General features: G+C 31.4%; 1 protein-coding gene across 1 annotated transcript in view; it reads left to right on the top strand.

The window, feature by feature from the left end:
- The first annotated feature begins 1195 nt into the window (after nucleotides 1–1195).
- Nucleotides 1196–14224, top strand: part of LOC113512561 (nucleolar and coiled-body phosphoprotein 1) — a 102617-nt gene continuing 89588 nt past the window's right edge. The window contains exon 1 of the mRNA XM_031906905.2: nucleotides 1196–1603. Within this exon, the coding sequence (XP_031762765.2) occupies nucleotides 1538–1603 (66 nt within the window). The 5' untranslated portion in view covers nucleotides 1196–1537. The remainder of the gene's footprint in view (nucleotides 1604–14224) is intronic.

Raw genomic sequence — 14224 nt, 5'->3', positions numbered from 1 at the left:
TAATTTTATTTGACATTTTTATCATTTTATTATTTGTAGTAGCTTTATTGACTGTTTGTAATGCATGACCAAAGTGACACTTCGTACTAATAGTGATTTATTGTATATATAATTGAGAATTAAATATATGATGTACCTGTATAAAATAGAAAATGGATAAATTCAATAATTAATATTTGCATGCCATTTGATGTGGCGAAACATAATGGACATCTTATAAACTTCACAAATGCAACACCTTTTCTACAATGTTTCTAGCAAATAAATTTCATTTCATTTCATTTCATTTCATTTCATGAGCACTCACAACACCGAAAGAATTCCGTGTTGCCGGCCTTTTAAAAAGGAATAAATGTGCTCTAAATGTATCTTTTAGCCTAATATTTTAATTTCGTTCGGTGAAATTATTATTTTACAATCAATCATGAATTTTTATAATATTTTTTACTGAAATCAATTAGAAATGTAATTTGTATTAATTTTTATAATATAAATATTGTAATATTAAATTGAAATTATAATTTTAGAGCTTTAGGGATATAGAATGAAAGCACTTGGGGTTCCATTTTTTCTGCTGATTTTAAAAGATGGCAGATCGTAGATTTAGTACAACGTACTTTATACATATGTATATTACTAGACAAATATATATGTTTGTTAGTACTGGGGTTTGTGTGATGCATTACTAGCAATATCAGGTCGACCTTTACGCGGTTTTCCCTGAATTAACCACAATAGTTTCTATTGTGGTTAATTCTGTCAGGCTTTGTAGCATATCAACCTATGTAAATGAAACTATGGTTACTTTTCTGTTACTGGCTAGTTACACTTACGATAGATGTCATTCTATATCTAAATAAAATTCTGCCTATTTTTCTTTTGGACAATTCGTAATCTTATTTTTTTTTAAATATATTCATAATAAATAACACGGACTCTATTTATCATAAAGAAATCTAGTAGAATTCGCCACGATGAGCTAAATGATCTGTTTTCATCGTCACCTATCATCGCTCACTGGTGCCCCGCTAGCGTATATCGATATCGCGGTAGAGATTACCTTCCATTATCGCCCATTAAAAAAAAAGATCATGCAGAGGGGAAAATCTCGGGTAGGCGAACATACCTCATTGTATGTTTTTTCAAGTTTACAACACTGGACTGGAGTGAGACTTGGCAACATTGATTCAAGATGGCTGCTTTGACATATTTATTTGTGTCAAGGTAAATTGTCAAGCTAAATAAAATAATTTCTACGTGTTATATTAATTAATATTTGTCAGTACTATTTAATTTGTGTATTTTTTTTATCTATTATCGTGTTATAGATATAAATCATGGTTATTCCGTAAATTTGTGTTCCTCGCTGGCCTAAATTTGAAAGGATCTTAAAATGCTGGTTAGGACGCTCCCAACGGCCTTTGAATTTACGGAATTTCAATAAAAACGTTTTGTGTTTAATAAAATGCTATCAAATTGAGTGTTTGTAATGATTGTGCGTGTATCTAGAACTTTAATTAGTGTTTAATAAATCACCATGGGGGATAAGATAAATGAAGAGTATTTCCCACCTGGAGCTGCAGCCTTCAATTACAACAATGTGGTGAGTTTTATTGATGTTATTGCACTTTTACCTTTTAAAACAATGAAAAATTTTCTATATAAAACAGGTCATTACATTGTTTACATTTTAGAATTTATCATAATTAGTTATTTATGGTGTATATTTGAAGTACACTTGTCTATCTTCAGACAAAGCTCTTGCGACGTAGGCAGACACACTCGAATATCCTCTGTACTGACAGTTTTGTTTTGTAAATTAATTTAGAAGTATTTGTTATTAATGTAGAAAATTTAATAAATTATAGAATATCTAAGTAGATATGTAACAACATTAAAAGGATGTCATAATTGTGAAAGCAGTCCAAGTAAGTAGGACAGATTTGTTAGACTAACTAGACTTCAGTTGACATATTTTTGTAGATAGTTCTCAATTTACTTTAATCTGCGTTTCCTTTAAGTAGTATAATGAAAATAGTCCATCAATGTTTTTTTAGAATTGTGAATTCTAGTAAGTCTATTTAATCTAGAACTTTTTTGTTAGTTGCATTTAAATGAAGTACATATTTAGTTTGTTAAAAAACATAGATATTTATTTATTTTATTCTTTATTGCACCAGATGAAGAATAATATAAGAAAATATCTATATTATACTTATACAATAAAAATGGCAGTCTTCTCGCTAAAGCAATCACTTCCAGGCTATTTTTGAGTAAAGTAGAAAAGTAAACAATGGTAGCTATTTAATTCAAGAAGTATATTTAATAAAAAAAAATGCTCATATTAATAAAACTTCATATGCATACAATATATATTATATACACATCATATACTTTACATAAAGTGTTTCAATTTTTAATTGATAACCTATTTATTATATTTTCTTTGTGATATTACCCTAAGGAAATTGTGCAAATTAAAAAAATGTAGTATATTAGTGTCTTGACTAACTTTTTTCTAATATCTTGGTAGGAATATAAGCACTTATCAAGTTGAAACTACTAGAGCATTGTAAAACTACAGAAAAATGAACAGGGTGGAGTACATTTTAATATTCTATTTTTTATTTTAGTTAGTTGTTTTAGTTCATGTTTTTTTGTCATCAATTAAGAAGATATGATGTACTTGCTTATCTTAAAGGGATACAAGGGTCCCCACCCTTGTATCCCTAGTGAAGAATGAAATAATAATATAAAGTCAGTTTGCCTGTCATAACAAGTTCACTAGGAACTGACTATAATAGGTTTCCCTAACAATTGCTTAGAGGTCAACATGACAGATTATATAGCTAGCAATGGGACCACCAGTCTCTATTACTAACAATCCTTCGCTTTTATTATTTTATGGACTAAATTAATCAGCATTCTTTATAAAGTTGTATAATGAATAATGACAAATAATATTGAAAACAATTATTGAAACTATCATTATTATAATAATGTTTGATCATTATGATTTGGTTAATGATAATGTGAGCTCTTGTCATACTATAATAATCAGACATTTCACTCATGAGTCAGACTTTTATCTATTGTTATATTGATTCTCCTATCAATTGTATACCCCAGCTGTAATTTACGTACTGTTACAGTGTACATCCCCCACTAAAATTACTACATTTATATTTAAATTTTCAGTGCCATATTAATATTACCTAGTGATAATTTTAACATAGTACTGAAGAAATGCTATCATCATTTCATCTGTTAACTGTCCATTGCTGAACATTGAACTCCCTCATATAGGCAGTTCCCTCATATAGTTTGGCCAGTAGTTGTCATGCCCTGTCAGTTTGACATCTTCATGGTCCCCCTTGGAAATCATCATGATTGATTTATTAGATTCATTAAGGTGGGCTAACTGATCTGCTTTATCCTCACTTATCATCCCTCACTGGTGTCCCGTCAGTGTATACCAATAGCGCAGGCGGGGTCACTATTCCATTATCATCCATTAAAAAAATAGTTGTCACGATTGACAGGCAGGTTGGCATCTGAAGTTAGGCTTTGGTGATGTTTTGAGAGGAATGCTGCTGCCCATCTCTTGACCAATAAGTTCCCTTAGTCACATCTTACGACACTCACAGAAATGGATATACACAACATGCAATTCATATACAATATACCTTTTCATTATTCTACTGAATAGGTGAAAGACATCCTACTAATATTATAAATGTGAAAGTTTGTAAAAATGTTGGTACTGAATCACACATAAATGGCTGAATAGATTTTAATGTAATTTGGTACATGAGTTTGTTATATCCTAACATAATGTATACACCTCCACATGGTTCCCCCTGGTAACCGTCATTGTTAATTCTTATTGAATTTGTCACGATAGGCGAACTTATTTGCTTTCATCCTTATCTAATATCTCTCACTGCAGCGATAGCGCAGGCGGGCTTACTACTTTACAGTATAAAGTATTCGATGTATTTTTTTAATAGATAAAGTTTATACTAATTTACACGGGCAAAGTCAGCTACTTATAAAGCGCAATCAATGAATTTTTTCGATAGTTTTGTATTGTACTTTTATTATTCAAAATATTTTTCTTCAAATTGTCCATCTATTCTTAATAATGTACTATTAAGGTTTGTGTAAGCTGTGTCCTTGTACTACACGTGTACGCTACAGCAAGCAAATATAGAAGTTCTATTATTACAGAATTGGTTTTATTTATATCTACTGAGAAGATTTCGGCATAGATAACTGAAAGGTCTAGAAAGACCAGATAAACAGAAAAGTAAATTTTGTCCCAAGATAAAATGTAAAAATATCTCTTTTTTTCTGCTTTGTGAATGTACTCGTAATTTCAAAATAATTATAATAGCAAGAAACGGAGAAATCGGTAGTTTATTTTAATTATTATTAACTGACATGATTTACGTGTGGTTAGCTATGACAAATTCTGCGATCTGTTCATGCCAGATTGTTTGCAATAACTTTGCCGTTACTCTGCCATCGTTTACATAACATGACTTCGACATCGACTGATTTCTCTATTTTACTCTAAAAGAAATATCAATTTAATTATATTGCTTATGCTGAATTAGTGAATTTTGCCCATTTCATCTGTATTGTTGGTCGCGCTTCACTTACGAGTAATTGCATGATTGCTTCCAGAAACGTGGTCAACATTATTTTGTCTGCAACCCATAAAACGATTTGAACGAAACATAAACATTAAGGTTACAGTGAAGTATTAGGAAACGTAAGTTTTACAAAACGGATTTGAGAATTAAGGACAAGTAAACTCGTGTGACTGTTTTGATGCAGATGCATATTTGTGTGCGGTTTTTAACATTTCATCACGCCGTCTTTGTACCCAGAGATTAAGATTAAGTAAAATTTATCTTTACAGTCATCGGCGGCAATGTTTACTTTTGAATCTGGACGATGTGCAATTATTTATGTGTGGGCACGCACATACGAATCCAATTTGTCGTGAACCGAGTAAAGCTAAGTGAAACTTTAGATTTCCGATTGTCTCTCTAATCTCGCTGCCGGCCGAAACGTGCCTGCAATGCAACGCGATAATTGAAATTATAGTTAACAGTTACGAATTATGATTATAAAGTCCTGGCACGTGCCGTGAAAGTATAGTTAACTAGGGAGTTAAAATTGCGTATAGCATGCTAGTTATGAACATAACTATCATTCTTTGTCTTGTTGCGAGTGGTTCGGCGCGTGAAAGAAGTAATATGGCATTGTTAGACATTTTCTATTTTGCCAGCAGTTCGCTTTACCGATGAACAATAATAGTTTTCTTGGTCCCACGATGAGACAATGCTTTGTGGGGCAAGCATTTGACACAATTTAATTTGCACGAAGTACGGAGCTCAAGTAATTAAATCCCACGCTTCCACTTGCTTATACGTGATACACAGATTATAGATGGAGTCTGCTAGTTAACCTCTCTATGCAGTTAATCAGAAGCGGTGACAGCTTAGTCTGATAACGCTCGACTGATTTAATCCTAGTATAAACCTATGAATTTTCATGTTTTGGATTATTTAAAAATTATTCTCACTTGCTTCGTGCTTCGAAGAGCACGTAAAGCAATCGTCTAGTAAGTCATCTCAAAAGAATACGTGATGAATGTATAAGCGTGTCATATTTGATAAAAGCGTCTTATAAACTCTTGAAAACAAGGGACGTCACTTTCGTGCAATTGTATTATGTTATTAATAGCTGCTTTGATGCCTGTACTTATATTTTCATTTAATTACTATAATGCTTCAAATCTGCAAAGTAGAACATTTGAATACATATAATAGATGTAGATCAGATATAAAATATTCTTTATAGCTCTAAAGGTCGCATGTTCATGTCGCAGCTGACAGTCGGTACCAGGGTACCAGGGGCGGACTGGTGCTTGCGTGAACGTTTCTCAATAACTATAGTTATATGGATAACGAGCTGTACCTAGTGATACCATGTTTCTGTTATTGGTTACTTGACTTGAGCTTACAACTCTATGTAAATTCTTATTAACTACTACAATATTATCACAATTTTATATCTATGTGTATAATGAATGGATAATATAAATAGATATGATAATAGAATTTAATATATTTTTAATTTTATAAATCCTGTCTGTTAAAAAACATTAAAGTTTCTGTTATAAAATTATTTAAATACGCATCATCATGATTAGTATAATACGTTATCTTAAATGTAATCAACAAATAATATTCGTGTATAACATAATACTCATAGGTACCTACAGCTAGACTTGATCGCGTGTTTGTGGTAAAACCTATCTACCTAGTTGGCAATATTCGGTTTTGTCAGGCAGGTAGTACAGTTTAGACTTGCGAAACATTGCCTCGTGGCCTCTACTATAATTTAAGTTTTAGATAATTTTCTAAAACTGTGTCTAATTGTGTGGCAACACTGGCTGTTGACGATGAAAAAAGTTTCTATCCTAAAAAAGAAAGTGCGGAAAACGGTTCGTGTTCAACTAATGTATTGCCGTAGATAACGTATAGTGACGCACTTAGGCAGAACATTGCACTGGGTAAGCTAATCATTACATTATCTGTGCTAAGAGTATGTTCGAGTTCCGCATATTCTGGTTTACCTATTGATTTCTTATTAGGCACGCGGTTTTGATTTTTTCATGGATATATTAAATATTATATATATATATATATATATATATATATATTGTAGATAATTACACTAGGAATTCAGCAAGAGGGATTCCACGGGGAACTACGTTGAAGTCGACCTAACAGGGTATGTTGCTAGCAATGAAACACTATTTACCTATTAGTTCGTATAAAATATAAATATATTGTATGCAAGCTTTTTGGGTAATAATTATGTCGTGTATGTGTATGTGTGAGTACGTGAGTGTGTGTGTGTGTGTGTGTCAGCATGTGTCAATGTGTGTGTGTGCATGCGTACGTGCGCGTGTATGTAAAGAAAAGAAGAAAGCCAGAAAGAAAGAAAAAGTATATAAGTATATAATTTTTCATGTCATTATCGTAGACCGATTTTAATTAAATCTCTTCAGCTCGTCGGCAGGCGGGAATTTACAGCGTATTTCAAAATGATTTAAGTAAACGATGTTATCCATCAGCTTCTATAAGATATAACACGAGACGATAGTACCTGCTCACAATATTAAGTTAATCACATTTTTGAATATTAAGTTAATCACATTTTTGAATATTAAGTTAATCACATTTTTGAATATTAAGTTAATCACATTTTTGAATATTAAATTAATCACATTCTATTATTGATTAGTTATTATGAAATTTATATTTTCTATTGATTTTCCAAAACTATGTGCCATCGTTTTAATATGTTTTAATTTTGATAGTATCTAATGCATTCGTTGCAAATTTTTCTACGTTATCTCTATAATCATTCACAAATACAGGTTAATAAAAAAGGATTCGAGAGATTTTTTTTTTAATATATGATAATGGATTGGTAACCCCGCCTGCGCTAACGGTGCACGTTGGCAGGATACCGGTAAGATATGATAGGTAAGAATTAAAAGGCAAGTCAGCAAATCGTGATGAATACACGTGGAACTCAGCTTGGTTCCCCACGTGAAGGTCGACCTGACAGCTTATACTGCTAGTAATGAGAATCTGCTAGCCCATTATTAACAACCACTCCCCCCCCCCCCCGAACCTCTATTAAAAAGATTAAAATTTTGTAGAACAAGTTTCGCCTTTGTAATTATTGGAAAGTTACAAGAGTTTACAATGTTCGCTTTAAAAGCGATGCCGCGCTAAAGTACCGCAACGTAGATATTTATTTATTCATTATATATATATATATATATATATATATATATATATATATATGTATATCGAAAGCGGGATCAGTTATGTTTTTAATATAAATGATAACAGGCTTATTACATTATCAAATATACGGAATATTTATGTATATCCGAGCGACATATGTAGCGCAAAACAAGAAGTACTACATATAAAGTGACTTAAATAGTGAACAAACCGATGAACAACGATATATTTCGTAGTTGCATTACAATGAAAGTAATTATTCGAATTTAGAACGTGGAATCAGGTGTTTTAAAGTAGATTTTGCTTAGTAACGAACTGTTTTTACTCCGCAAAGTAAACTGACAGCTTCAGTCGTCACAAAATTAATATGAGACCAACACGGGACCTAAATGGGTATATCATAAATCTGCAAAAAAATAAAAAAATGTTTTTAGAATTGGTGTGTAATATAATAATATAGCTCTAAAAATTCACACGAATTAAGGGAGGTATTTTTTTGTAAGTCGCTTAATTAATCTCACTAATTTCTAGGTTGTCTAAGATAGTAGTTGTTACCCGTGACTTCGTTCGCGTATCTGGGATGTTTACTGACCGGTATAAAAAAGTAGCCTACACCATTCTTCATCCCATATAGTAAAATGTGTAATCCTATATTTGGCCCTATCAAATTTCATACTGATTGGTTAAGCCGTTAAGGCACTATAAGGTAACAAACAAACTCGTTTTTACATTTTTAATACTATTAAGGATTGTAATTATTTTATAAGCCGTATGATTAAAACTTGCGTTTGAAACATCTTTAAATCATAAATATAAAATGTCATATAGTTGTGAATAATGTTAGATATTAATAGAGCAGAGCTTTAGGACCAAAGATAATAAAATTAATGTAATTATTATTCTGTATACAGTGACATACCATTATTCACCCAGCTTACATCACTTGCTCACTCAATCCAGTCCATTTTTTACCTCATTTCGATTGCATCAACTAATTTTGTGTTACATCGATACCGGTAGCTCTATGAGAATCTGAGAGTTTTCCATTAAACCTTAATGTTCGATTTGCGCAATTTGGAAATTGCTATTAGATGATTATTGTACGTGCTGTAAGTGATATTTGGTATCAAGATGTATCTCTCTCATAAATCTCAATATCATCAAAGTTGATAGTATAATTAAATATAAAAATGTAATTCGAATTCGATATATGATTTGTAACGTCGTCACTATTACACACAGACCTAGAGCGTTAATGGGGAGGAAAAAATAGGATTATGTTCCTTAAAAATTGATTTTGAATTATAAACACAATATTAAATGCGTTTGGTTTTAAATAAAAGCGTTCCAATCGGTCTAGAAATACTTAACCATACAAAAATAACTTTTTAGGTACGTGCTTAACGAGTGATTTTGAATGTTAGTGTTTATATCAGAAATTCTGACTTGATTTATAAAAAAATTTTCAATATTTCTGAATGAATATTTAAAATGTTTTTTTTTTTTTGTCGAGGGGAAATGCTCATGCAGAACCACATATCTCGGGGGAGATATGTGGGTACTGCCAGACTCTTACCGGCTGACACCCCCCGGTGCTCCTTCTCAACGCAATCTTCGGGACGTGGGTGTGCTCAAGCAATCGTCCCGTCCCCATTTAAAATAAACCTATACTTTAGAAATCTTAGAGGGAACTAAAACCGTAGTCTTTTATTATACGTAGTCTTCTCTTTTATTTATAATATATGCATAAGATCCTTTATTTAAGTTTCATGGTGAAAATGTTTTTGTATATTAATTGGCTCTCGATAAAAGTATCGCATTATACGTGATGAACAATAAAATGTTAAATAAATTACTTTTGATAGCATGTCATTATAACTGGGGTGAAATAAAATAACAAAACGTGGCGCTATTCAACGTTTCACCGTTTCTTTCTAATAGTGAGTATCGTTTTCTAACCGCAAATTTGTCAGCTTACCTGTTACATTTTATATCGATTGTAGGGTAATCATGCCTGTGTACCGAACACTTTCGGTTATGCCATTATGTCAATGCAGTGCTTTCTAATTTAGTCTTTATGCTAATAACATAAAGTCTATTGTTTTATTCCAGTAATATGTATAAACTATTCTGCTTATATTGCCACCTATACCCTCATTACGCCTCCGTATCAAATGCACAAATGAAAGCTTGCTCATGATTCATATTGCGTGTCTCTGTGACTACATTATTCGTTGCATATAGGTAATTAGAACTTTCTCCGATTACAGTCGAATGATTATTTTTAATATGCAATATTTATATACTATATGCTTTATGTGATACAATCGTGACCTTTATCATTCCTAAAAGTTTAAGGTAATAATGGAATCTGGAATCCGCATGATATAATTTTTGTGTACAGTATAATATGAATAAATCAGTAAAATTGCAGTCAAGCCAGCGATATAGTAAAGCAAAGTATGTATAATCATGGACCCCATAAATTCATTAAATTGTACATTATATCTGCCGAGTAGTTATTCAATAAGATTAGTATGTTAGTAGATTACACACGATTTGAAACCCTTCGTTGCAACTCAGTGAAGGTTACTCGTCACTGGTATTTACTTACGTAATATTAACAACTCTAGTCTTTACCCGTGACTTCGTCCACAGGATAGGTATGTTAATTAACCGGCATAAAAAATGGCCTGTCCTTCCATCTGAAATACTACTTGAATATGGTATAATACCAAATTTTATGACGACAAGTCTAACCATTAAGCACCAATAGTTAACAAACAACCAAACTCATTTTACATTTATAATAATAATAAAAAAATATTACTGTTATACTATCAAATTTGTATATTTCTAGGATAGCTAGTAATAATTATATTTTAATGGCATCAGCCTCTTTTATGTTGTTTGAATGGTTTTTTTTTTGTTACATAACTATATTCGGTTTGTTCTGTTCGATTATTTTTATTATCAAATGAATAATGAATGCTAATCACCAAAAAAAAAATCAGTCAAGCGCATGTTGTACTTTCGTAATAATTGTTCTGTATATTGAAATAAAAAATAATACACAATCACGCTTCAAAAAACTTTCACTTGATACAATTTATTATGCAAATTATTATTAGAAGGCTATCCCAAAAATAAATTCCTGATAATTTAAGATTTTGATTCGCAAAAGATCAACTATCATTTTCGAATTAAAAGTGTTTCAGTAACGTCATAAAGTCTTAAATTGCTATGATTTCATATATTTGAGGGGATTAATGTATCCCCCATGTATCGTAACAATAATATAATATAATATAAAATTTTATAGGTTTTTATTATTATCGTTTTGTTTTATACAACTAAGATAGCATACAAGTATACAGCCCTTCTGATGGTAAGCGGTCACTATAGCCTATGGACGTGTGCAACATAAGGAATCTCTTTTCACGATATTTTAAAATTAGTTAATAGTTTTGCTAGAAAATGTACAATAGAGTGTACTGTGAGAATTCATTATGATTGTTTTTTATGGTGGTCATATGTAATGATATTATGATAAAATGGAAAAGAGATCATATCATTAGTTTAATAATGATTTAAAAAGAAAATAAATAAATTGCTAAACCAAACAATTTTATAGGAGATTGATGAAATACAATATAATCTTATAAGTAAAAAAGAGAAATTAACTGTCTAATCGGTAGTTGATAACTTAATTATTACTGGCTTTATTATTATTATTTTTTTTTTATTTATCATTATTTATTTATGAGATTGTTTCTCTTAATTCTTATAAAAACGAAGCACATCGGCTTCATGTGAATCTGTAGGAAACAGCTTTTGTCTATAATGGAAGAAACTAATATACATATCGTCACTTATCAGAAACATTTTATATAGGTGGATTTTATCTCATAAATTGTGTTTTTTATAATTAATTTTATAGATCGTAACAGTATGTTAGAAACAGCTATTTCTATTAATCATTGCCATATTTACGATATTTAAATTTGTTTTTCATTCCACTTTGAAGTTGAACTTCCTTAAATCTAAATATAGAGATATTCAAGCGCTCTCACATTTAACTCGTCCCACACCATTTAAACTTTACACTATTTAAGGCGTAGAAAACATTAATTGTTGTGTTTAAGTAAACGCATAAGGATAAAGGTCAATGTACAGCTACATACATTTATATGTGAAAGATTCTTCTTGATAACATGTTTAAAACAGCATCTAATAATCCATTTATGTAACTATTTATATAAGTTAGATTATATGATTTCAAACATAGAAGTGAAAAATTGGGGTGTATTTGTATGCAATTGCATATTGTGACATAGCCAAGCTACTCATATATTACAATTCTCAAATTTTATAGAGAATTGGGTAAATTATTGCGTAACATAAAAAAATAGACTAATTGAGAATCTACTTCTATTGGAAGTCGCTTAAAAATTACGAAAGACAGAAGTTTCACCACAAGGGGTTTTAAACAATTACCTTATGCAATAACTAGAATGATATCTCATTTATCTACATTATCTCCGGTCATCCGATGCTACTATGATCTTAACTTCATGCCGATCATGCCGTAAACGATTTATGCTGTAATAAATATGTTCGCGAGATTGTAATCGAGTTCGAGATGTTACAGCCTTATAATAGTGGTATCGAGTTATAGCGAGTATCGAATATTGAGTGATATTTCCGGTTGCTCTTGGATACGATATTTATAATGAACCAGCCATTCACCGTGGCTTCGCTCGGGTAAATAACAAGACAAATTAGTATTTTGTATTTTAATAAGCAAATTTTTAATACCTTGGGTTACATTATTATACTTTTCATAGGAATCTTTAATTTAAAAAATATATATATCCTATGATATTTACTAATAATAATACAAAATATAGTAATAAATAATAAGTAAATAATTAAAAAAAAAAATAATAAATAAAAATTCTTCGATACATATTGAAGGTAAAAAACGCATACATACCAATAAGATAGTACTATTATTTTTCTTTGAGGAAAATATTCAGTTTCACTTTTTTTTTATAATGGCAAACAAGCTGACGGCGCACCTGATGGAAAGTGATAACCATTGGTTATAGACATGAATAGTACCGTGGACATGACATAGTATCTATAGTGTATCACTCATGATACACCTCATTCCTGAGGACTAAGGTATGTTATGGCTCTGTACTCTGTAATTTCATTGCCATTTCCCACCTTTCAAATCGAAACAATCATGCAAACAAAACTGCTTCACGGCAGAAACACGAATGGGAAAAAGGAACTCAAGCAAACGATTTTTATACAGACTCTGCTCAACTTCATCTACAGAACATTCCTTTGTAATTAAATTGTGTTTCACAAAAAAATTTACTGATTTCAATTGTGGCAAAGTCAGTTATTTTGATTACAAACTAAACTATTGAACTGATTTTGATAAAAAATATTCTATAGCACCAATTTGTAAGTATTATCAGAGGGAAAGATTTACCAGAGGGAGACTTTGTACAAAAGTTGATTGCTTGAGTACCTCTGTTCCATTCGTGTTTCAACCGTGAAGCAGTTGTGTTTGCATGGCTGTGTCTCGGTTTGAAGGGTGGGATAGGGCGTGAATTTACTGGGTACAGAGGAATAACACCTGAGTCCTCAGGAATGGCAACGCATGGGGAGTATCATGGGCGAAACAGTATACTCTGTTATGTCCATGGTACTGCTCATGTTTGTAGGCGACGATTACCACTTTCCATCAGGTGGGCCGTCAGCTTGTTTGCCATTCTAAGTTGTATAAAAAAAAATTTAACTTTCGCGTTTACGCATATTTGAAATGTCGACAATAAAGAAGCAGGTATGTAGGTACTATTTACTTGCAAAGGTTTTTTCATCACGTTAAGTCCCAATTGTGTATTTAAACTATTATCTATTAATTTAATAATTATAACATCACTAGCTTTTATCCGTGACTTCGTCCATGAGGACGAAAGAGGAGTCCCGGTCATGAGACTGGAATATGTTTACTGACCGGGATAGAAAATCTATAACCTTCTTCATCCCATATAGCACCTCTACATCAAATTTTATAGTAATTGGTTAAGCCGTTAAAACGCTAACAGGTAACAAACAAATAAACTCACTTTCACAATTTATAGCATTATTAATTATAAGGAGAAAAGCAAAACCAGTTATTGTTCTATCATAAGGAATTTGTATTAATCTGTTAGACTTATATAATGTTTTTAATTGAAACAACAAAATATAAGTGGTCTGTATTTATAACCACACACACCGGGGTAAATAATACCTATCGAGGCGCACCCATAGTGGTTTTGCTATCGCGCGGTCTGATCGAACGTCCGGTATCGTTTTCAATC

Source organism: Galleria mellonella, unplaced genomic scaffold (genome assembly GCF_026898425.1).
Source record: "Galleria mellonella isolate WM207_F2 unplaced genomic scaffold, CSIRO_AGI_GalMel_v1 utg64, whole genome shotgun sequence".
NCBI lineage: Eukaryota > Metazoa > Arthropoda > Insecta > Lepidoptera > Pyralidae > Galleria > Galleria mellonella.
This window is presented reverse-complemented; position numbering and strand designations above follow the sequence as displayed.